At 50.5% G+C, this 22,466-nt stretch overlaps 11 protein-coding genes across 11 annotated transcripts; 5 read left to right on the top strand and 6 right to left on the bottom strand.

The window, feature by feature from the left end:
* Window positions 1-122: 122 nt before the first annotated feature.
* On the top strand, window positions 123-1,976 carry VFPPC_00966 (ring finger domain-containing protein; the record flags this gene model as incomplete). The annotated part of the gene is made up of 2 exons (XM_022428197.1): window positions 123-1,048; window positions 1,157-1,976. The coding sequence occupies 2 exons, from the start codon at window positions 123-125 to the stop codon at window positions 1,974-1,976; spliced, it is 1,746 nt and encodes a 581-aa protein (XP_022284708.1).
* A 636-nt stretch (window positions 1,977-2,612) lies between these two features.
* Window positions 2,613-3,637, bottom strand: VFPPC_12942 (cell surface protein (Mas1); the record flags this gene model as incomplete). Its single annotated transcript, XM_018290719.1, has 3 exons — window positions 2,613-2,972; window positions 3,024-3,478; window positions 3,529-3,637. 3 exons carry the CDS (start codon window positions 3,635-3,637, stop codon window positions 2,613-2,615), a joined length of 924 nt encoding a protein of 307 aa, XP_018149265.1.
* A 2,069-nt stretch (window positions 3,638-5,706) lies between these two features.
* VFPPC_12941 (hypothetical protein) lies at window positions 5,707-6,072 on the top strand (the record flags this gene model as incomplete). The annotated part of the gene is made up of 1 exon (XM_018290718.1): window positions 5,707-6,072. One exon carries the CDS (start codon window positions 5,707-5,709, stop codon window positions 6,070-6,072), a length of 366 nt encoding a protein of 121 aa, XP_018149264.1.
* Window positions 6,073-7,389: 1,317 nt separating this feature from the next.
* Window positions 7,390-8,998, top strand: VFPPC_00965 (argininosuccinate synthase; the record flags this gene model as incomplete). Its single annotated transcript, XM_018280880.1, has 6 exons — window positions 7,390-7,412; window positions 7,469-7,482; window positions 7,613-8,123; window positions 8,185-8,458; window positions 8,511-8,551; window positions 8,611-8,998. 6 exons carry the CDS (start codon window positions 7,390-7,392, stop codon window positions 8,996-8,998), a joined length of 1,251 nt encoding a protein of 416 aa, XP_018149263.1.
* A 106-nt stretch (window positions 8,999-9,104) lies between these two features.
* Window positions 9,105-10,055, bottom strand: VFPPC_18771 (hypothetical protein; the record flags this gene model as incomplete). The annotated part of the gene is made up of 1 exon (XM_022430336.1): window positions 9,105-10,055. The coding sequence occupies one exon, from the start codon at window positions 10,053-10,055 to the stop codon at window positions 9,105-9,107; it is 951 nt and encodes a 316-aa protein (XP_022285920.1).
* A 1,809-nt stretch (window positions 10,056-11,864) lies between these two features.
* On the top strand, window positions 11,865-12,902 carry VFPPC_12940 (NAD-P-binding protein; the record flags this gene model as incomplete). Its single annotated transcript, XM_018290717.1, has 2 exons — window positions 11,865-12,766; window positions 12,812-12,902. 2 exons carry the CDS (start codon window positions 11,865-11,867, stop codon window positions 12,900-12,902), a joined length of 993 nt encoding a protein of 330 aa, XP_018149261.1.
* A 150-nt stretch (window positions 12,903-13,052) lies between these two features.
* VFPPC_00962 (phospholipase/carboxylesterase) lies at window positions 13,053-13,817 on the bottom strand (the record flags this gene model as incomplete). The annotated part of the gene is made up of 1 exon (XM_018280878.1): window positions 13,053-13,817. One exon carries the CDS (start codon window positions 13,815-13,817, stop codon window positions 13,053-13,055), a length of 765 nt encoding a protein of 254 aa, XP_018149260.1.
* A 549-nt stretch (window positions 13,818-14,366) lies between these two features.
* VFPPC_12939 (hypothetical protein) lies at window positions 14,367-15,070 on the bottom strand (the record flags this gene model as incomplete). Its single annotated transcript, XM_018290716.1, has 3 exons — window positions 14,367-14,554; window positions 14,616-14,953; window positions 15,036-15,070. The coding sequence occupies 3 exons, from the start codon at window positions 15,068-15,070 to the stop codon at window positions 14,367-14,369; spliced, it is 561 nt and encodes a 186-aa protein (XP_018149259.1).
* Window positions 15,071-16,306: 1,236 nt separating this feature from the next.
* Window positions 16,307-18,602, bottom strand: VFPPC_00961 (ABC fatty acid transporter; the record flags this gene model as incomplete). Its single annotated transcript, XM_018280877.1, has 4 exons — window positions 16,307-17,033; window positions 17,089-17,765; window positions 17,819-18,034; window positions 18,090-18,602. The coding sequence occupies 4 exons, from the start codon at window positions 18,600-18,602 to the stop codon at window positions 16,307-16,309; spliced, it is 2,133 nt and encodes a 710-aa protein (XP_018149258.1).
* Window positions 18,603-19,284: 682 nt separating this feature from the next.
* Window positions 19,285-19,653, top strand: VFPPC_12938 (diphthamide biosynthesis protein; the record flags this gene model as incomplete). Its single annotated transcript, XM_018290715.1, has 2 exons — window positions 19,285-19,482; window positions 19,594-19,653. The coding sequence occupies 2 exons, from the start codon at window positions 19,285-19,287 to the stop codon at window positions 19,651-19,653; spliced, it is 258 nt and encodes an 85-aa protein (XP_018149257.1).
* Window positions 19,654-20,807: 1,154 nt separating this feature from the next.
* VFPPC_12937 (hypothetical protein) lies at window positions 20,808-21,255 on the bottom strand (the record flags this gene model as incomplete). Its single annotated transcript, XM_018290714.1, has 2 exons — window positions 20,808-20,956; window positions 21,069-21,255. 2 exons carry the CDS (start codon window positions 21,253-21,255, stop codon window positions 20,808-20,810), a joined length of 336 nt encoding a protein of 111 aa, XP_018149256.1.
* Window positions 21,256-22,466: the final 1,211 nt, after the last annotated feature.

Below are 22,466 nucleotides of genomic sequence, written 5' to 3'. Positions count from 1 at the left end.
AATACCGACTTCTCCTTCAGGCTCTGTATCTAATACTTCTCGTCGACTGTCTTCCCAAGACAAAATGACTTTGTGAGGAGCAAATCAACTTCACAATTAACTGCTGTTGCAACTTGCCCGTCATGCTGCGGTCCTTTAAGAAAAAGGCCGAAGCTGCGTTCCGCAAGGGTAGGTCTCAGAAATTCCCTTCAGACGAGACTTTGCAACCGACTACGATTGAATCAATACCTCCACCATCAACGGAATCGTCTGCAGTGTCCGTACGAAGCTCTCTGCGCGATTTGGTACCACCCGATATCGAAGAACTTCTTCAAGCCCAACCATCGGAGTCGGAGACAGAAGTAGAGCTGCAGCCGGAGCCAAGTCCAGAACCAGAGACTGCACCCGCCGCCCAAGAACCGGATCCTTATGCTTCCAAATATGTACCATTTGCGGAAGCTTCCATGCTGAGAGGAAATATTCTGAGTCAACCGGCTTCGTACTATGGGCGCGTAAACGCTTCCATTATGCAAGGGTTTGGAGGAGACGACGAGTCGATTTGGCTGGTTGATGATGAGGAAACGGACGAGGAAGATAAAAATGCGGATGAGGAACAACCTGAGCAGGATGAGACTAATGTTGTATCGAATAAAGAAGTCACTTCAGATTTGGAACAAAAAGATATTCAGAATTCCGGCTCTGGAGTTGATGCCAGGGCAACAGAAGACACACATGTTGAGAAGACTGAGGTTCCGGAACCAGAAGCTGAACCAGGCGTCGTGTCATTGTCAACAAAAGCTGAGGATATCATGCCACCTACCTTGAAACCGGGATACGCGCCAATTTCAGCATCAATACTAGCCGGATTCGACTTGGAAGAGACACCACAGACACAACCCAGTTCCGAAACTGAACCGCAACCAAGCTCAGAACAGGAACCGACAACAGAGCAACAGGACAATCTAAACCCGTACGTTGCCCTGTTAGAAAAGCAAAACCACTCCATGACAATAACCTACCTACGGCACCTAAACCAAACCGAGGGCCAAGACGCAGCGGATGAATTCAGGTAGGCACCCTAATCGCATACCCTTCTATCCCTCCTCATACGCCAGGTGGCTCCCAAGGCGAAGAACCGGCAGGATAACAAACATTCACGAGCTAAAACTCCCACTAGCTTCGGCCAACGATACCAAGTCAACGGCTCCAACATCGTCGTCTCTCGCCAACGACTCCCCCGGGAGCATCTATCCGGGCATCAAGAATGCAAAATATGCACCGTCACCAAAGCCGTTGATCAGTTCCCCCGCTTCACAGTCACTGCCTCGTGCACACACCCCCCCCCAGACATGTCTAGAATGCGTCAGCTCCTCCATCAAATCCGACTTGGAGAGCAAGATGTGGACAGAGGTCCGGTGCGCAGAGTGCAGAGCATACCTCGATTATGCGGACATCCAACGATACGCAGACGTCATCACTTTTCTAAGGTATATACCTCCCCAGAGTCCTTAGACGCAGCTAATGGAAGTAGATATGAGCAACTCGCCATGAGGGCAGCCATGTCCCAATCCCCCAACTTCATCTGGTGCACTTCCCCCTGCGGCTCGGGCCAAATCCACGATCCTTCCTCCCCCCTCGTTACGTGTCTGCACTGCGGGCACAAAAGCTGTTTTACGCACCAGATCTCATGGCATGAGAATCTGACGTGCGCCCAGTACGACAGTCTTCTTGCTGATCCTGAGAGTTTTGAGATTTCGAACGATGATGCGACACGGGCGTTGGTAAGGGATACGCTTGCGCATGATAAGACGGAGAGTGAGAAGCGGGAAGCTAGGCAGAGTGAAGAGGTGGAGAGGGTGCGCAAGGCGGCGGATATGGCGAGGAAGATTATCGCGAGGAGGAGGAAAGAGGATGAGCGGAGTTTGGAGGTGGTGAGGAAGGTTGCAAAGCCTTGTCCTGGGTGTGGATGGGCGATTCAGAAGTTCGATGGATGGTGAGTTTAGTTTCCTGGTGTGAAGATGAGGTGCTGACTTCAATGTTGTTAGTTCCCATATGACGTGTAAGTGTTCTTGAGCGGTATACCGAGGATGTTGTTTTTGCCCCAAACACCATGCCAACTCGTTACAGGCATTCAGTGCTCCCATGAATTTTGCTGGTCGTGCAGCGAGACGTGGACTGGTCGCCATAGCATCTTTTGCATCAAGGGGAGCGAGTGACGGGGTTGTGTGTTGTAAGTAGGGAATGATGCTGACGGTTTCGGTAGGTCTGCGGTGTAAATTCCAGTTTTGCTATGAGTGTGGTGCGGATCATCGGGTGATTATGGCGAATGATAATACTTTTCATGGGATTGATTGTGTATTTCATCCTGGTCAGGGAGGGGAGGAGGAGGATTACTTGGTAGATATATAGAGGTGTTATGGAATAAAATTTAAATACTTGTTGGGCCAACGTTTATGTCTCGCGGTCTTTGAAAATGACTATTTTGACCTTCTTGTACGATTGCGTTTATCCTTGATGCAGTTTATTGTGATTGACTATATTAACCATTTGTAAAAATCTAGAATGAGTGGACGAATTACTCTCGTGGGTTGCTATTTGCACGCGTACATGCCAACTCAACACCGCCTTATACCTTACTCGCTCTTATGGCCACCAATCTCCATGCGCTTTCGAAGACGATAAGCAACAGCACGCTTGCGACTCGCTTTGCTCTGAACAAAGGCTCCGCTACCACCAAAAGGTCCAGCAAGAGCCTGGTTGCGGACGCGCACGATGCATACGTTCTTGACACCAGCAACCTCACCCTGGCAGGTCATGCCCTCCGGCATCTGAACTTGAATAGGAAAGTCGGTATTAGTAGCGATCGACAGACCAGAGATACCAGATCCAGGGGCATCGAGGATGACCTTGGCAGTCTTGAAGGCGTTGGGGTCAGTACCACCAGATGTACCATCAATAGCAGCAGTCAAGGGACCAGCACCATCCTGATTGATCTAGACAAACACAGTCAGTACATTTTCATGGCTTTGTGTTCGGAGACTAACCTGTCGGTACACCAAGTTGACAACCCCCTTATCATCAGACGTAGGTAGACCCTTCTCTGCACCCTGCCCACGCATATCCTCATTCATAGTCTCAACAGGGAATGTCTTTCTCGTGCCACCCAGGCCCAAGCCTCCAACGATAGGCAAGTTCGCAATACCTTTGAAGAGGTCATTCATCTGGCGCTTGTGCTCCTCGCGGCGCTGCTTGGCAGTCTCAAGACCCTTGAGGTCATCTTCCACGCCGACGGAGCTGGCGGCGCCCTTGTTCTTGGACGGAGCAGACCCTTTACCCATGAAGTTGGCGATGACGGCGGCGGCATCGACCTTGCCGTTTCCTTGGGTCATGCCAAGGGGACCGACTTTACCAGTGGCGATTTCGTTGTCACGGATGATGCCGGTGTCAGCTTGTGCGCCGCAGGCGTTGACGACACAGTCGCGGGGAGTGCCGTCAGCGACTTTTGCAATAGTTAGTATGGAGAATTGAGGTGAGGAAGTGAAGTCTTACCGGTCAGGCCCGGCATGGATACGCCATTTGTGCCTTCGACGGAGCGAATGAGCCCGTGTCCGGAGACAGTGGTGGCTGCTAGGGCGGAGAAAATAAGAGAGTAACGCATTGTGTTAAAGAGGGTTATTAGATTTAAAAGTTATATGAAAGTCACCGGGACTGTAAATGAAGAGAACAAACGAACGAATAGACTGAGTGAGAGTGTTGGGGATGAGGCGGTATGTGATGGATGGGATCGTGGAGGAATATATAGTCTGTAAGCATGGAAGGACTGGACCTAGTTGCAGCAAGAATTACATCCGAGATAACCCCAGTAACGACCGAGTAAAATTGCAAGGTCGTGCCCAGACGGGCCATGAAAGTCGTCAATCCACGATAAGCTGGCTCATATGGTCCCCAGCTGGGATCGACAACCTCAACGCCGAACATTTCCAAACAGCCAGCCAAGAGATTCAGCCTGCACGTCGAACATTGGCCATGTCACCGTAGCAGGACAGCGGAGCTCAAAGTCAGGATATCCTGAAAAGGGAATAGTAGCAAGTCGGTATTTGATGGGACGCCTGAAACGTGAACGATCAGACCTCCAAACGACAAGGGTCAGGTCGCTACCAAACTTTGGACATGCTCGCATTTACCACCCAAATGGGCTGTTTAAGAGGGTAAAAAAAGAGGGCTGTACTAGAAAATGGCACCGTTTTCCTCCCAAAGGAGGTTCTGGGTGTGTTTTAGCTTGTTTTGTCTTTTCGTATTATTGTTTCTGAGCGATGTGGTGCGATCTGCGGCGCTTCGTCCCGGCGGAGCTTGGGATTGATGAGGGACCGGAGATTATCAGACGCACGGCATGTGATAGTGTCGATTTCCGGATTCCGGACACGATCGGATAATTGCGCGATAGTAAGGAGATGTAGAAGTTGTATCAAGTAAAGTTATTGAACAAGGTGTTCAGTAGTTGCATCTTCTCAGGGGCTAACGAGGACAATGCATGATTGGATGCATGAGGTCTCGTAGGGCAAAGTGCTGCCGTGGGGATTAGAGGTTCCGTTGAAGATTACTGAAGACGTGCGGTGATACACTACCATGCAATATTGAAGCCATAATAAATTCAGCAGACAGGCGAAAGTAAAGGAGAAGTAATTAGGAGCCAGGGTTGCATTCTCCCATGTGCATCGATCGTGCAGATAATCTATCTAAGAAATTGATTGGCCGCGGATAGTGCACGGCTGCTCCTTCCCTGATTGTTGCTTCGATGTTTCCTTTCCGTTCGACCTCGAGGCCGAATCCCGTCTGGTGTTTCTGACTTCTACAACCAGACTGCAAATAAACAGGCAAATTCATCACACGGGCTCTCAAGGTCGGATCACCTCACCTACACAACACCGTCAGAATACAACATGGCGATGGTCAAAATAGCCAACCGCCGAAGACGACCAGGGTCACGACAAGGCTCAACCTTGCCCAGCCAGGCACAGCCGACCCACATGAACCGATTTGGACGTTGAGTTACAGCGCCCCTTTCGGTTCCAGGTTCCAGGTGACGCTTGTATTCCACTTGTGTCGGTGAGTTTGGACGTTTTCTGAAACGAACCACTCGAGTTTATGCTCGAAATGGATCTACCCTTGGCCTGGACGCAGGGCGCATTGAGTCTTCAACTCAAGGCACCGCCGATACCAGTTTAAGCTTCACATAAAGACAAATTACACGGATCGCAACCGGTTATCGTCTCCTCTTTCAGCCCCATGTTTGAGGTTCGTCCTGGATCTACCTGTCTATGCAACTCTTGCTTCCCCGTCAGCCCGCATGTAACCCATCTGGTCATTGTTGCTGATCTGAGGGCTCGAGCCTCTCGATTATGCTAAACAAATGGGAATAGCCGTGTAGCTCTGAATCGTGCATCATGGTATGGTATGGAAACACGCCATGTTTCTGCGGCTACCTCAGGCGAGCCACACAAGGGGGATCTACTCGTTTGGTCCATATCATCTATGTTTCCGGACTTTTAAATTACAAAATGTCCGATAGCAGGTGTTTGGTTTGTATATTTAATGCTTTGACTTCACCTCTCAATCTCGCAGTTTCTCATCAGCCAACTTTCACTTCACTTCATCTTCCACTTTTAATACAATACCAGCCCAGTGCTCATCAACTCTCTTTAATACAATTAATCCACTTCCACCAAAATGAGAACCTCCATCATCTCCGCCATCATCGCCACGGTCAGCCTTGTTGCGGCCGCTCCCGCCGCCGAGCCCGCCAAACGCGAGACCAACCTTGGGGGTTTGGCACCCGGCGGCGGCAGTGGCTCCAAGGCCGCCAACGGAGCCGCCGACGCTGTCCAGGGAACTGTTGCCGAGCTCTTCAAGATCGGTGATGCTATTCTCAACACCCCGGGTGATGCAATTGGCAAGCTGCTTTCCGGAAAGCCAGCCGAGGCAGTTACTGGTGCTGTTGGCGACGCTATGAAGGTTGCTGGGCAGCTTCCCGGAGACGCTACGAAGATTGCTGGAGATCTTATGGGCGGTGGTGCCAATAAGAAGCAGAACTAAGATGGTTCCTGGACAGTAAGTTTGCTATTGAATGTTTACAGTAATAAAGACGTTGCTAACATACACTTGGCTAGTTTGGGTGAAGACATTCCTTTGGATGGTGGCACGGAACACAATCTCTACATTTCCTTTTTATCTGGGCACCAGGCGTGTAATGATTCTTTCTTATTAGCAACTACTAGACCATAATAACAACTTGATGTTGGATTTACTCTGCATGATTCCGGGGGACTGTGATGTCATTGTGTCCAGTGCCAAAATAACGTCAATTACATGTATGTAGATGAAACGGGAGCCAACTCGATTGATTGTCCATATATCGACGGAGAATTGTTCTCGTAGATTTAAAAGTGGCAATAGCTTGTGTTTCAAGTATAAAATGAAGTAGGGACAACGACGGAAAGAAATGGCCGATTGGCGGCAGCGGGCTGGTGGGGATTGTAAAACAATATCTGCACGGATACATCCAATCGGCATGAAGTAAAAATTGCTCCAGGGAGTGCATGCGAGCGTCAACATGTTAACCTATGAGCCTGTATTTCGCCGCATATTTTCTCCTTAAATCCTGAGTAGTTGCTATTTCATGGCAGCTCTGAATTGACCTTGACCTCACCGATGTCATCCAGAAGCTGGAGAGTACCAAGATACGTACCAGTCAGAACACATCACTTCAGCTGGTCCGTGCGCAAGCATCCATTCCCCCCCCACCCAACCAGTTTGATAGCAGATCCCCGACCGCGGGGTCGGGAGTCACAGCTTTGGAAATATTTTCCTGCATGCAGTCAATCCAACAAAAACTTCACCGCTGGTCCCAATTACCCAACGGCAGTCATTTCAAGCCATTGGAGCATACCACCGTAGCAATTCGTCTTGATTTTGTTCAATTGATGTGATGGGCGTGCAATTGTTTGCGTTAGTGTAGCCTTTATCTCAGACGTCCGGCCCTTCAACATGATGTCTTCGCCGACTGTAAGCGTCTTGTATCAATGCAACCAAATAAAAGTAAAGCTTGGCAGTCAGTGCCATCCACGCGGGCCAAGAGCCGGTGATTGAGGTAAAGCCACCAAGAGGCGCTCTTTGTTTTATTCTTCCATGTCCCCGTGGAATAAATGTGCGGGTCGACAAGATAAGAGGCTGTTTTCTTGAGTCACTGAAAAGTTGGCTCCGCTTTCGGCACTCTGGTGTAGCCAGCAGCTTATTTTTAAGTCGGTCAACGACTCCAGACTCCAGAGAAACGTGAACCCCTCCATCTCATCATCCTCTTCCACATTATTCCAGCCAGCACCAGATTTCCAGTCTGTTCAGCATCCATTCATCATGTCTAAAGGCCGTGTTTGTCTGTAAGCACTCTGTGCGCCATCTTTGTATTTGATCTGGGCGCTGACTTGTTGCACAGTGCCTACTCTGGCGGTAAGCTCACCCCGCATTCAATTTCAATGACAGCAACCACCAACTGTCACATAACCTACTTCCAACGCCTCCCCGGGTCAACTCAATGATATACCGTCCGACATTCTTTACAGGCGCTGACCGTATCTAGGTCTTGATACCAGCACAATTCTGAAGTGGCTGATCAACGATGGCTACACCGTTGTCTGTATGCTCGGCAATGTAGGCCAAAAAGAGGACTGGGATGCCGTCGAGAAGAAGGCGCTCGCTCTCGGTGCCGAGAAGATGGTCATTGTTGACCTCCAAAAGGAATTCGTCGAGCAGTTGGTCTTCCGTGCCGCCCAATGCAATGCCATCTACGAAGACCGCTACCTGCTAGGCACCTCACTGGCCCGGCCGGTCATTGCACGCGCTCAAGTCCGCGTCGCCAAAGAGAATAACTGTGAGATCCTTTCTCACGGCTGCACAGGAAAGGGCAACGACCAAGTTCGCTTTGAGCTTGCTTGGCACGCTCTTGCGCCATCCATGAAGGTCATTGCCCCCTGGCGAATTCCTGAATTCATCAACAAGTTCCAGGGTCGTAATGACCTTCTCGCCTATGCCAAGGAGAACAACATCCCCGTTTCTTCCACCCCCGCAAAGCCCTTTAGCATGGATGAGAAGTATGTACTTACACCACCAATACGTCATGGATTTTAAAAAACCAACTAACGCCGCAAAAAGCGTTGTTCACTGCTCATACGAAGCTGGCATTCTCGAAGATCCCGACCGAACCCCTCCCAACGATATCTGGACCATGACTGCTGATCCTCTCGAGGCCCCCAACAAGCCGTACAACTTTACCATTTTCTTCGAGAAGGGTATTCCCGTCAAGGTTGCCACCGAGGATGGCGTTGAAGTAACCGAGTCGGTTGAGGTTTTCAAGCTCCTCAACAAGATTGGCCACGACCACGGCGTTGGACGAATTGACATTGTCGAGAACCGATTTATCGGCTTGGTAAGAGCTTTTCGGTCAGTGTTCTTTTTTGCGATACTAATAGAATTTACAGAAATCGCGTGGTTGCTATGACACGCCCGGTCTTACCATCCTGTAAGTCATCATTTGAGCCCAAACCCACCCCCTTGGACCTACAGCTAACTCCCAGTCAGCCGCCTTGCCCATCTTGATCTCGAGGGTCTCGTCATGGACACCAAGGTCCGCGAGCTCCGCGACCAATTTGTCACCATCTCCTGGTCCCGCCAACTCTACAACGGCATGTACTTCTCCCCCGAGCGAGAGTTCGTCGAGAACAGCATCATCTACTCCCAGCAAAACGTCAACGGCCAGGTCCGCATGACCGCCTACAAGGGCAACGCCTACGTCCTCGGCCGAAGCAGCGAGACCAGCAACCTCTACAGCGAGGAGGACGCGTCCATGGATTCACTGTCTACGTTCTCTCCCATGGATACTTCTGGATTCATTGCCATTAGCGCTATCCGTCTCAAGAAGTATGGTGAGGGCAAGATCGCCGAGGGAAAGAGCTTGCTCGACGCATAAAGTGAACATTGATGTAAAATTTGGAACATAAAAAATGGGTCAATGGCTGGATGGGAAAAAGGAATGAGGCTGTAACGATAATGGCGTTCCCAAATATATTGGTTGACTATTGCACTGGTAACCCGTAAAATGTGATCAGTGTCGTTTCCCCTGCTGGGAGCTTAATAGTGCGGGTATTTTCGTGGGAATGAAGACCAGGAGCCAACTTAATCATGTCCCTCCACGCTTCCATGCGATGTTCTTCGGCCCCCAGATATTGCGTCTTCACAACCGAATCAACATGCACGTAGAAATTCGACTCAATCTCCCGACAAGTACTGGCAATAGCCTCATCACCCACATAATCTCCTAGTAACATCCGCCGTGAACACCGGACATACACCGCCGGAAAACTCATAAAGTTAGAACTCGGGAACGGATACCCACACACAGTATCCTTCCAACAATACGGCACAAGTCTCGTCAATTCCAAGCCCCTCAGCCCAACTACCTTTTCCACAAGTTCACGCACTATCCTCCCCATGCCCTTACCCTTAATATAAGAAAGCGGAATCTCAAGACTCTCCAACCGCGTACATTGTAAAACGGCATCCCAAAACTCTGCTCGCCGAGCCCCACGAACTCTCAATCCGCCCCTGATATGCTCCGTGAAGCCCCTCCGGTCTGGATTCATGATACTGATCCGTTTGATGCGCTGGGCAGTTTCCCGTCGGAGGATGTGCCCCACTGCCACGGTGAGATCTCGTCCATCGAGCAGACAGAAAGTGTTTTTGGACCAGAATACGGGTGAGGCTTCTGCGTTGATGGATCTTGTGGTTTGGAGGAGGGATAGGCCGGTGCGTTTGGCGCAGCTGCAGAATGGGGATGTTTGTATGGTTTTGTTTTCGGGGCAGATGGTCATGTAGATACTTAGGAACGGCGGGCGTTCGAGATCGCCTGGTGGGGGGTGGTGTTTGCAGCGGGGGTTGTGATGCTTGTTCCATCGGGGGATGTCGATGAGGGTGTGTTCGTATATGAGGAGTCGGATCTCGAGGGGGAGGTTTTGGAGGTTGAGCATTGATGGGTCTGTGTTTAAGTTTAGCTAGTTCTGTGTGGTGGTGTGATGGTATGGGTATTGCTGGGTATAAGTATTGCAAGGTGGCTGGTGTTGGAGGAGTTCACTTCAGATAGCTTTTGTGGTAGTTGATGGGTTTGTCTGTAATGTTGTCTGGAGTGTTTTGGCATCAGAAGCTCAGAAGGAGTGGACAGAACACAGCTTGTCTGAGGTTAGGCGTTATGTTCACCCACGTGGGGCTGAATGATGATGACTAGATCGAGAATGTAAATATCAGGCAACAGCGCAGGAAAGCACTGCCATTCTCATCTTCATGAGAGCCTTGACAACTAAAATAAACTTGTATTGCGAGACGTCCCAACCATATAATGACAAGATACTTACTTGCCTATGCTTAGCCTGTATAGAAGCACCTGGAAGCAATAGGGTCTGGTATAATTTCCGCCAAAAAATAGCATAAAAAAGATGAATATTATTATGAAATACGACAAGGTCTCTCCATTATATTCATTACACTTCCACAACCAACGCTTCATCGCCCCTCCGATCCCGCCACTTATTCGCCGCCCTCACCACATCCTCACACCCACGCAGCAAAACCCCCCATTTCCTCACAAACTTATCTGAAACCTCCCAGCCTCCAATATCCCAAGGATCAGACCACGAAACAAGCCCAGGCTCACCTATCCACGACTCTCCCTCCGACGTGGAACCGCTAACCCCTGCATCGTAATCCGTCCCTCCGCAAAGGTGATTCATCGTCATCCCCAGCAAATCAAACAGTAACTCCTCCTGATCAAGTTTCTCCACCGCCAGTATAAGATTATCCCGGAGTTTCGGGCTCGGAAACAGGTCAATCCATCCTACGTGCGGTATCTGCTGCTGCAACTTTGTCGGCCTCAACGCCGCAGGCAACTCATTCACAATGCCGTGATCATGTGAGTGGTGAGACGGCGCGAAAACACGCTTCGTTGAACAAAAGTCACTTGTGGATAGGGGCACAGACGTGACAATGAGATAGTTTGTAAGTACGGCACGAATGATGTTGAGTGATACGACGTGCAGGAGGTGGTGGTCCGGTGTGAGAGGGAAGTATGTGGGCGTGACGGAAGAGGCTACTACTTTGGCTAGAGTCGAGACGTTTAATTCCCTTGACGGTGCTGTCCTTGTAACTGGTGGTGACTTGGGGTGATTATGTCCTTGCGCGTTGAGAAGGCGCCGTTTTCCTAAGCTTATTAGCTGGGACTGTAGACAAAGGGTAAAATCCGTACGTAATGCCCTCTGATTTATCTTATTCTGCATCTTCCGCCTCTCTCTTGCGTCATGTATACCCTCCCATGTATCTTTCCCTTCGACCTGGAAAGAGTCAGTTGGACTCTATGGATACGGACTTAAACTTACCTCCTGTGTCCGCACGAGCCGAAACGTCTGAAAGGAAGACATTGTGTTTGAAGAGTTTGTAAGATGATGAGAGAGGGCGATGAGGTCGGCAGTTGGGATGGATTGGGAGTTGTTGATGACAGACTTTGTACGAATTGGGAAAAGACTGGATTGTGGGTGGAAGGTGGCTTGTCTTGATGACGGGACTAGTACTATTTGGGGTTGATTGGAGGTGTAAGTCATGTTGGGAACGTAGATGTCGGAAATAAGGATGGATGTACTATAAATGAAGAAATTGACAATAGTCCGTCATTGTGAATTGTCTATTTAAATGGTTATGATGTCCAAGCCACGAGGATAACTCATCTCTCCCGACCATCTAACACCTGCCTGCCCAAAACCCTCCGCATCACAATCTTCCTCAACACCATCATGTCCGTCCTCCTAGGCTTCCTCCAAAACCGCTTCTCAGCACCCTCCCTCCAATGCCTCTCCCCAGCCATAATCACCAACAAAACCATCATCGTCACCGGCGCCAGCAGCGGCCTCGGCCTCGAAGCCGCCCGGCACTACATCCGCCTCGGCGCCTCTCGCGTCATCCTCGCCGTGCGATCCCCATCCAAAGGCGACGAAGCCCGGCGGCAAATCCTATCCAGTTTCCCCCCAGACAAAGCCCTCGGCTCCATTGACGTGTGGAAGCTCGACCTCTCGAGCTTTGCGTCAGTCCAGGCGTTTGCGAAGCGAGCAACACAGGAACTCAACACCCTTGACATTGCGGTTCTCAATGCCGCCGTCGCAAAGAATCACTTTTCTCGCACAGACGACGGGTGGGAAGAAAGTATCCAGGTGAATCACCTTTCCAATATGCTGCTAGCACTCCTCCTACTCCCGAAAATGAAACAGTCCGCCACAAAAGACTGGAAACCGCGCTTGACAATCGTCAGTTCCCGCGGACATCAGTACGTTTCTGAGGGAGAGGCTTGGCAGACCGCGCCAAAAATTCTGGAGACATTAAACGGGGAGACACATTTCGGCAGACTGGGCCATCGGTATGGTCTGTCAAAACTACTGATTACGTATGGGGCGAGAGAAATCGCCAAGACAGCGACTTTGAAGGACGGATCGTGCGATGTTATTGTTAATTATTGCTGTCCGGGGGCGTGTAAGTCGGACCTGCAGCGGGATATTGATGGTTTCTGGCAAAAGGCTGCGCTGGGGGCTGTGCATATGACGATTTGTAAGACGACGGAGGAAGGGGCCAGGACGTTGGTGTATGCGAGTTGTTTGGGGGAGGAGAGTCACGGGAGGTGGATTCATAATGATCGTCTTAAGGAGTATGTTTGCCATGAATGTTTGATGAACTGAGCTGACGATGTTAGGCCTGGAGAACTGGTTACGAATGAGACGGGGAAGAGGTTGCAGGCACAGATATGGAGGGAGACGTTGGAGGTCCTGGCACCGTATCGCTAATGTTGTCCATGGTGGATGGAGGTTTGTGGTGAGGACTGTATATATATAGATAGTAGCGGAGAAGGTGGCATTCACTCTGCATGTTCTAGATTTCCTAACTATGTCTAACTACTCTATTCTCATTCTGCGTACCAGTCTAATCTTCGTAATCTAAAGTACTGCCTTCAAAAACTCAACCACATCATCCATACCATGCGGCGAATTGAACCAATGACCCCCAGTCTGATACTCCCTCCACGCGACATTCGCCCCAAACCCTCTTAATATCTCGCGCTGCTTCCTACCCAGCTCGACCAACACCAACGGATCGTCCACACAGTGCTCCAACAGCATAGGCGTATTCCTAAGAACATCGTTGCCCACCGGCGAAGAATCCACCTGAACCGTCTTGCGTATCTGCTCCAGCGTCTGTCCAGCAAACGGACAACGCCCACTGAAGCCAATAAAAGCACCGAGTCGTTTTTCCGCCGTCGGTATATCAAGGTTGAACAATGTGTGCACGCTTGTAGCCGAACCCATGCTTATACCCATCAGGATGACCTTGTCCCATCTTCCGCCAAGGTCATCTGCCTCCTTGGCCAAGATGTTGCGAATCTTGGGCACGACTTCTCGCAGTCCCTCTGCCTGTAGGTTCTCATTTTCCGCAAAGTTGGCCACGTTCCAGACGTCGAACCACTGGTTGTAGTCTACGGCAGGTTGGCTAGCGCATTTTCGATTGGGGGCTTGGGGAAACACCCAGCGGAAAGTAGGGAAGGCGTCGGCGAGAGTGCGACCCTGGGAGTCACGAGAGTATTGGAGTGAGTAGCAGAACTTGGGGGCGTTGTCGCCGCGGCCGTGGAGGAAGACGACTGTGTGGGTGTGGTTTTGGCCTTGGGCTGGGGAGACTTGGATGGTGGCGAGAGGAGATGAGTCCATTACCGGTAGTGGAAGAGGTTTACCGGTAATGGAAAGGTGTGAAGAAGAAGTAAGTAGAGAGTTTGAAAGGTTGGAAAGAAGATGAGAAAGAGCTGGATATTTCTAGTCTTTCGTTTGGGCACGGGCCAGGATTCAGCGGTGGCTGCCTCGCGATCTCATGCGCATGGATGGGGGCTGTTTGCCGCGCGCTAAATCAGACTCTTGGCCGCCGAAAAGTAGCTAATGTATGAAACGTATGGAAATACCGTGTGTTGCATGGGATTTATGTGTCATGTTTAAGTACCTAAGGCAGTCAAATGCGGGCGCGGCAAATATTATATGGGAATGCTGGGTGTAAGTGAACAGGGTGATGGGTCTGTGAGAGCTGTGATGATGCAGGGGGATTCACGAACAATGCAGGAACAGTAAAGCAACAGTTGTAATTGTGACATGTGATGATTCAATAAACTTGTTCTACGCATGTTCGTTTCTAAATTTAACAACATAACTAAACGATGGAACAGATACCCGAAGAACCAGCCTCCGGCGCAGGCACCACACAGCCTGCGATCAACTCAATTCGTAGCATTGCCTGAGAGTCTCAGTGACCATGTGAGAAGACCCATAATGGGCCTGGTGCTCGCTCTCATACGAATCGGGAGATTTGCCAAGCCACGTCAGATCGTTCAAGATTTGAGGCGAGCCCGGAGCCTTGATGTTCTGTTCAGCAGTAGCCTTGCAATACCACTCAATGTTGTCTGTATACATGGACATTAGCCACGATATTTTACTTTCCTTGGAAAGAAATCGCAAACTGACCAACATCAACCGGTAAATTTATTTCCTTCTTTCGATGGAGTTGGTCGAGAGCCTCCTTGACCCAGATGCGACTACCCCCCTGGGCGGCGCCGTGAGGGAGATAGTGCGGATTCGGGAGAGGAATATGAGATGTGATGTTGCACATCGTCTGCATGCTTGGGGCGCTAGCAATTTTGAGACAAGCGACCATGGTGCTGAGCTTGGTCGGGTTGCGAATTGGTCGGGTTGCGAATCTCGCGGACTTCCCAGGAGAGATCAAGAGGTTCACGCCCAATGTCGGTGACGTGGTAAAGATGGCCAGCGGGGGGTTTATCTCCGGTAGCCAAGAGGCCCCAGTGCTACCATTTGTCAGAAAGGAGACACAAAGAAGGAAAGGGTAGATTTACATAGTCGTTTTCTCCGTTGACAGTGCGGAGATACTTCAGCGTGATGTACAGAGTGTTGGGGGCTGTCATGGTTCTGATGAAAGCAAAGATGCTATTCAAAGCTAGGAATTTTTTTTAAAAGATACAGAAAATATGATGAGAAATGTTTTGTGTTTTGTTCAGAGGACGAGCACAGAGGAAGATTTGAATCTATATATACTAGTAAATGGGTCGTGTATTTGTCTTCACGACCAACAATCTAAGTGCTTGTAGCTTCTTCTTTGTAGCCGCTTCTAACGCCAGAGATCTTTTCTGAAGATTTACATGTTGCCTTGGCAGAAACATGATTTTAGCATTTGTTGCCGCTACAAGGTTCCAAGCACCTTCTAAACGCTGGGTCGCTTATGAAACCTCATGCAGGTCGCCATGCTCAGCCGATCAATACCAGTCATCAGTTGGACTTGACCACTTTCAATGTTGCAATCAATTCCAGCACGGGCAGGCGTTCACCCCCCTGGGCCACGGCCTGGGCCGACGGGAAGGGCCTGGCGGCTAGTGTACTGACGCCCAATCGCTGGGGCAGCTGTACCGCTCGCTGTAGGCCCAGTCAAGCACCAGACCAGACCAGACCTGGCCCGCAGACACCTCCGGTCTCATCGTCGCCTGTTGTCAATTCACTGTACCAGACTCTATGCAATCGGTCTGATTGGATTGCAACAACATTCTCAATCACCTCATCCATGCTGTTGGCCAGCATTCTCTCCCATTTATTTCAATATTCGTACTAACCCAACAATATCCCACAAAAAGTTATTTTCGTCCATTTCCACGCCTTTGGCCAATAAACTCATGAGTTATTAGGAGTCTTCCGCCTCGAGCCGTTCTTGCGGGCATGCAGCTTCCACATGAAGGACATGGAGCCTTCATCCTCCAGCCGCCGCTGAGGACATGCAACACAGGCTGAATCAAGAGGGGCAATGCAAATTCTCTTGTTGCTGATTGGATCCATCTTGTTGGTTCAGGGAGAATTGTGATTTGCCTCTTTCTCTTCCCACGCATGTCGTCTAATTGACAGGAATAATTCATTGAGCAATATGTCTATTACGAGACGGACATTTGCACAGCTCCCTATACAAAGTGTACATTTCGACAACGAATCAAGCAAAGGTCACTAATAATGCAAACACTCTCTTACCATTCAATGAAGTAGTATTTATATGCTTCTACACAAGCAGTCAGCCGTTCTATTCCAAACAGCCACCAACATCTACTTTACACCCTATGCAGATATATACATTCCAAGCCCCATCATCACACACAAACCACTCATACAGCCGTCAACTCCTCCAACCTCCTCTCCAGCTCAGGAACCTGCCGCAACTTAACCTCCAACTCCTCCTTCTCATCCTCCAACTTCAACCTCCTATCGGCATCCAGCTTCGTAAAGACATACTTGCCCTGACCGTCAAACTGCAAAATATGGGTATGATACTTCCACAAACTCCTCCTGTGACTAACCGTCATGAGCGTGATGCCCAGGGCCTTGGCATTATCATACATGACCTTTTCGGTCTCCAGCGTAACGCTGGACGTGCACTCATCCAGAATAGCGTACTTGGGCCGGTGGTAGAAGAGCCGTGCCATGGCGACGCGCTGCTGCAGCCCACCGGACAGTACGTCACGCCATTCCGCTTCGGCGTCCCATCCTTCGGGATATAGCTCCACGAGGTGTTCGAGTTCGAGCAGCTTGAGGATGGACATGAGGTCGCTGTCGGTGACGCCGCGGGCGCGCATTTGTCGCAGGGAGTCGGGGTAGATGATTTGCTGGCGGAGGGAGCCGCGTGAGAGGTATGGTCGCTGGGGGAGGTAGAAGATTGCGTGGAAGGGAGGTTTGTAGACGGTGCCGCCGTAGACGGGCCAGAGGCCGCCGAGGATGCGGAAGAGTGAGGATTTGCCGCAGCCGTTGGGGCCGACGACGAGGAGGTGGTCGCCTTGAGATAGAGAGAATGAGAGGGCTTTGACGAGGACGTCGCCGTTTGGTGAGATGATCGGGCTGGAGTGGTGTTAGTAGGTTCGTAAAAGTTGATGGTGGTGTTTTGGCAGCTTACACATCAATGAAGGTGATGATGTCCTCACTCTCATGAACAGTTCCGCGTCCACGAAGAACAGCCTCGTTGTCCTCTGTGCCGCTAGAAGAAACGAGTCTCTTCTCAAAATGTCCAGACTGGATATCGTCCATGACATCCAAAAGCGACGCAACTCGCGAAGTATAGCCTGCTAGCTCCATGATCTCCCTGTAGGAGAACATGACACGGCCAAATGCATCAGAGGCAGACAGCAACATTCGTCTGTTGGTGACAAACGACTCGGTTCTGTCGCCCATGTTCATCGTGACCTGACCGGGTAACTTGACGAACACGGGCACGCTGCAAAGAAGGAGACCCAGTGCGCCCCAGAAATACTTGATGACAAAGTCCTCCATAAAACCGTGGTAGAATCGCCGTCTCAGAATGTAGTTAACATGCTTGATGAGCGTGAAATATCCCTTGTCTAGGGTGTCCTTTTCGGCGACATGGCCACCATACAGGGCAACTTCCTCACTGTAGTCGATGAGACGCGAGTGTTGGTAGCGGAATTCGCCTTCCAGTCTAGCTTCGTCGGCGACGTATTTGCCGAAAGGAGGCGTGAGAACTCTCATGATGTTGGCGGAGAGTTGAACGAGGAGTGACATGAAGACGACGCCCTCGCCACCGACGCTCTTGGAGAGTGACCACGTGTAGATGGTCTAAGAAATGTTAGAAATTCCGCATGTTTATCTGGCATTTTGTGTCAACATACCATGTCCAAAATTGGCTTGGCCAAATTGCTGTACAGTTCCGCCAAACTATTAGAGAATTTCGAAACATCCACAGCAATCAACTGATCGGGGTTCTTTATCCGGTCATCAAGCGCTGAGATGCCGTAAAATGTCAAGTTGGAGAGGTACTTGTCGTGGATAAACTGCGTCAATCTCGTCCTGTACTTGAGCGACAATTCCGCCTGATGATACGACAACTACACCATAATCAGCACCCAACCCCTGGCAACATGACACCAAGCGTGGACCTACCATTGAATTTGTAAACGTAGCCGGCACAGCAATCAACATCCACTTGAGGATCCTCGTCAAAAACTCCTTGCCGTTACCCTTAACCAACGCCTTCACAATCGCACCATCCATCTCCGCCACACGCAAGCTAATCAACGTCCTCAGCACCAGGAAGAAACTATGGCTGATCAGCATTCTGGCCTCCGTGCTACGCCATCCCGGAACCACGATTCTGAGCAGCCGCAACAGCGACCGGAAGAACTGGCGATCGAGCGCAACCTTCTTCTTGGGCGTTTCCTCGCCGCCTGTCGAAACTGTGCCGCGACGGGCTTCCCGCTGAACGGCTTCACGCGCCGACGCAGCCTTTTGCTCGGAAATGGCGTGGCGTACGCGGTTGACGAGGGCGACGAAGAGGGTGATCCAGATGGCGCGGGAGATGCGTGTCCGGTTTGACAGGTAGAGTCGTGTGAGCTCCATGACGATGCCGCGGACGGTGCGGTCCCCCGGGAGGGAGACTTTGGATTGAGACGCCATGGTCGCGCAGTGACAGCCCAGGTGCGGCGTCTATGTCAAGTTTCGCCCGTACGTGTGATCTTGATGGGCGCAGGTGAAGTCGGTGTTGTCTCAGCGTCGGCGCATTTGGTGCTACCGCTGGTGGCGACGAGTGAGGCTTGACGTTTGACTGAGAAACCACTCAAGTTACCCCAAAGCTGAATTGATGAATTGGGTTCCCTTTGGAAGCTGTCGTCGGACCTATCTTTTTGGGCCAGGGATATAGATGCAGAAAAGAAAGATGCTTACAACTCCAGGAATAAGTTGAAAGCATGTGGTCGGACATGGCGTCCACTACCCCAGCTCTCCCTCGGTCCCAGAGTCCAGGCTAGCCAGTGATGGCAAGTTATGGGGAGTCTCAGCCACAGCATCACGTCTCCCGCTACCAGCCGGGCATGTGAAAGCACTAGCCACCGATCTCTTCACACAGTCACGGCTCTTCAGCACCAGCCACACTTGTGGGGTAAATTTTTTTCTTTGCCCGATCCCCTCTATCCCGACTCTTGAACCTCCGCCACCATCGACATCTCTGATTCATCCCAGTATTCAAACATTTCAGGCCCGTCCGAAATCTGAAATAACTCGCCCAGCCCATCTATATCCAGGGTACTCATCGTCTGACTATATCGCGCTTATAACCCTGCGAGCCAGTTTTCTGCCCAACATGTCTGACGACGAAAACCTCTCCATCTACGACGAGATCGAGATCGAGGATATGACTTTTGACGAAACCCTCCAGCTCTACCACTACCCATGCCCTTGCGGAGACCGCTTCCAGATCGCGTTGGATGATTTACGCGACGAGCAGGATATTGCTGTTTGCCCCAGCTGCAGTCTAATGATTCGAGTTATTTTCGACCTGGTAAGCAAATGACTTCGCTGGCTGTACCATATTCCACGTCTGATGGTCGTTTCCGCTACACCTTCATCATCACAGACTTTTCCTCTATTAATGATGACTAACTCTTTCCAGGACGATTTGCCAAAGCCACCCCCTCCCAACAACGGCGCACAAGTTCCCGTCGCTGCCTAAATATCGACAGAGAGAGTCACAAACAACAGGGCTCTCAAGCATGTACAAAAAGATGCCGAGCCGTGCCCCCAATGGCAAAACGTCATAGGAAGAAAGTCAGACTTGCAAGCCAGACCAGTTTTCTGCGTCACTGCCTGTCTGGCGCTGATATGAAGCGTCACCCTGTCGCGCCAAGCCGCCATGACGTCCTTGCCGAACGTTCGAATCTGCGACACACGTTCCATAGAGGGTAGAACTCGCTGTGAGAATCAGTGAAGAGGCGTATGTCGGAATGGAGATTATGTTTCCCGTGGAAGGCCGGCTGAGTCGACTTCAGTGTGAACGGCTCGTGCATACCGCCGATGGTGATGGCACTGCGGTGAACACCATGAACAACGCGTCATCTACTACCTCGAGGAGAAGCATACGCGCCGTGGATTTGGGTATGACTGGAGTTCGATTTCAGAAAGATACCGTCTACCGGGGTCCGTACGTAAGACAGACGGGCTGTAGCATAGGCGAAATACATTTGATCATGTGTCACAGTTTCTGTACCACGTGCGGGTAGTGCTCCGAGCCAATTATATACATTAGTTGTTAGAGGATGCTTATCTTGGAAGTAGGGATTGACCCAAGCACTCATTATTGGTTCACAGTGTACGAACACAACCTTATGTCTCAACGACTTCGCTTTTTGAAATCCTCAAATGCTTCAATGCTATTGTATTATTTCCCGCCAGAAACGGCGGTTATGTCTCTGGGTATAAACCAGACCCTGGCATCGAGTCCTGGCCCCAAGTAAAACCAAAAGTGGTATCTCTATCTATTAACGCCGGACCCGCCTGTGACGTTGTCTAAATGGACGCTGATGCGTTTGTTGCGAACACAGCCTCCGCCGCCCACGTCCCTCGGCTTGCAGTCGTGTGTCGAAGTTGACTCGCCCGCAAACGAAGGGTACCGATGTATGGTACTAATGTATGTGCCCGCATGAAGTGTGAGGGAAAGTGCGTGCGCGCACCGCTCGCGCTATGGCGATATCGTGTAGAATCATTAAGTCGTATGCCAAAAAATGTTGTTCCTCCAACCAAAAACACCTTCCATGCCCAATTATCAATCCTTCTCCTAGATCGTCCATGATTAATTGTGATTCGCAATGAGATGCTAGCCACACGCCATTATAACATGACGAGGCCCATGATGCAGAATCCCAGAAGTCCAGCCATGGAAGCCTGCATTTGTTGTGGAATGGCACCCCCAGTGAGTTGTGCAGAGTGTGACGTGGTGGCGTTGGGGGAAGTAGTTTGTGAGGTAGCTGTGAATGGAGCTGTTCAAGTGTCAGCGACTTTGCGACGGGATCAGAAAATTGAATAGGAAAAAAGAAGAAATAATTAACCAAGAAACCATTGGCATAGAAAATGCAAAGGCGAGACACGTACTGGTTGAATTCGCTGACCACGTAGGATTGAGTCCCGTAGAAAGATTGCTGTCGCTGCTGCTCGGGGTGGCAGTTGACGGACTCGTCAATTTTGCTGATGGAAGTCCAGGTAACGTCGAGGCGTCTGATGAGGCCGCAATAGCCAGAGAAGCAGCGCCAAGCGCGCCTAGAAGCTGGGCGACTCGCATCGTGGGTTATGATGGAGACTTTGGGGACAAATTTCTTTGCGGGTACAAAGAGAGCCGCCTCGGAAGCTGATGTTGGATGACGGTAGTCGACGCTCGAGGATGGTGATTGTAAGAGGCAGAGAAACGACACGCAACTTGCACTCGACGATGCCAATGGGCAAGGTGTAGTGCTCTCTGTGTCACCTCAAGAAAAAGTAATCGTTATAGAGCTGATTTGTGGTGGATGCAAATAGATAAGAGTCCCAATGTACGGAGTATGGTGAATGTATAATTGCTAGCGTGAGCTGTGTGGCAATGCGGGAGCAAAGTCAAGTTATAGAATCAACCAGGCAAGGTTGAAGATGACTTTCTCCACGAAGCTTGGCATTTGCGAAGTGGGCAAGACCACAATCCATCCCCATGTAACGGAGCTCATGAACAGGGAAGGAAGGAAGCGAGAGAGATGGGTAGATGGGTGGATGTTGGTAATGTACTCTACGGAGCAAAGTGGTGTCTGATGAGCTATCTCTTGTCGACGCCGTGATTAGATGGGAAGTGCTCCATACGTGATGAACTGCCTTGCAACAGCACCAAGACACCCTGGCACACTTGCAGCATGGGAGACCAGGTTGCACCAAAAAAGCTCGAGGCAAGGGGACATGGGAAAGCGTGCGCGGACAGGGAAGCTACCAAGAGTGGGCAAAAAAATTAAAAAATAAAGAAAAAAAAGTGGCACCAAAATCAAAAGCGTCTCTTCCCATTGAGTGGCAAGCCGTCGCTGAAGCTCGCCGGTAAACTCCCGAAGACGGCGCTCTAGTGCTGTCACACAAAAAAGGAGGCACGCTGGCAGCACGCTAAGATCCACTTTGCCTGTAACGGGCACCGCGCCTCATCTGGGTGTGGCCGCTTGTAACCAGTTTTGTGTTCACTGGAGCAAAAGTCTGTCAGATAGGTGGCACACTGACCAGCAAAACCAAGGCAATGCTCAGCAAAGCATGAGTCGCCAGGTGGAGATGTGGACAGAAAAAGGTGTGGTGGATCTGTGGGTACATGTACGCTCAGTGTTCACCAGAGACACTACGGAGTGCAGCTTTGTGCGCTGGAGATGAACCAGCCAGACACCTCAGTGCAAGAGATTGATGCTCCAGGGCAGTCCGCTGTTCTGCCACTCCGGTCCACTGCAACCAGTGCGTCCGGTGGCTGCGGCCAGTACATGCGGCTCAAGTAGAAAC

This window comes from Pochonia chlamydosporia, chromosome 1, assembly GCF_001653235.2.
Source record: "Pochonia chlamydosporia 170 chromosome 1, whole genome shotgun sequence".
Taxonomy (NCBI): Eukaryota; Fungi; Ascomycota; class Sordariomycetes; order Hypocreales; family Clavicipitaceae; genus Pochonia; species Pochonia chlamydosporia.
Note: the sequence above shows the minus strand (reverse complement) of the source record. Positions and strands in the feature narration are given on the sequence as shown.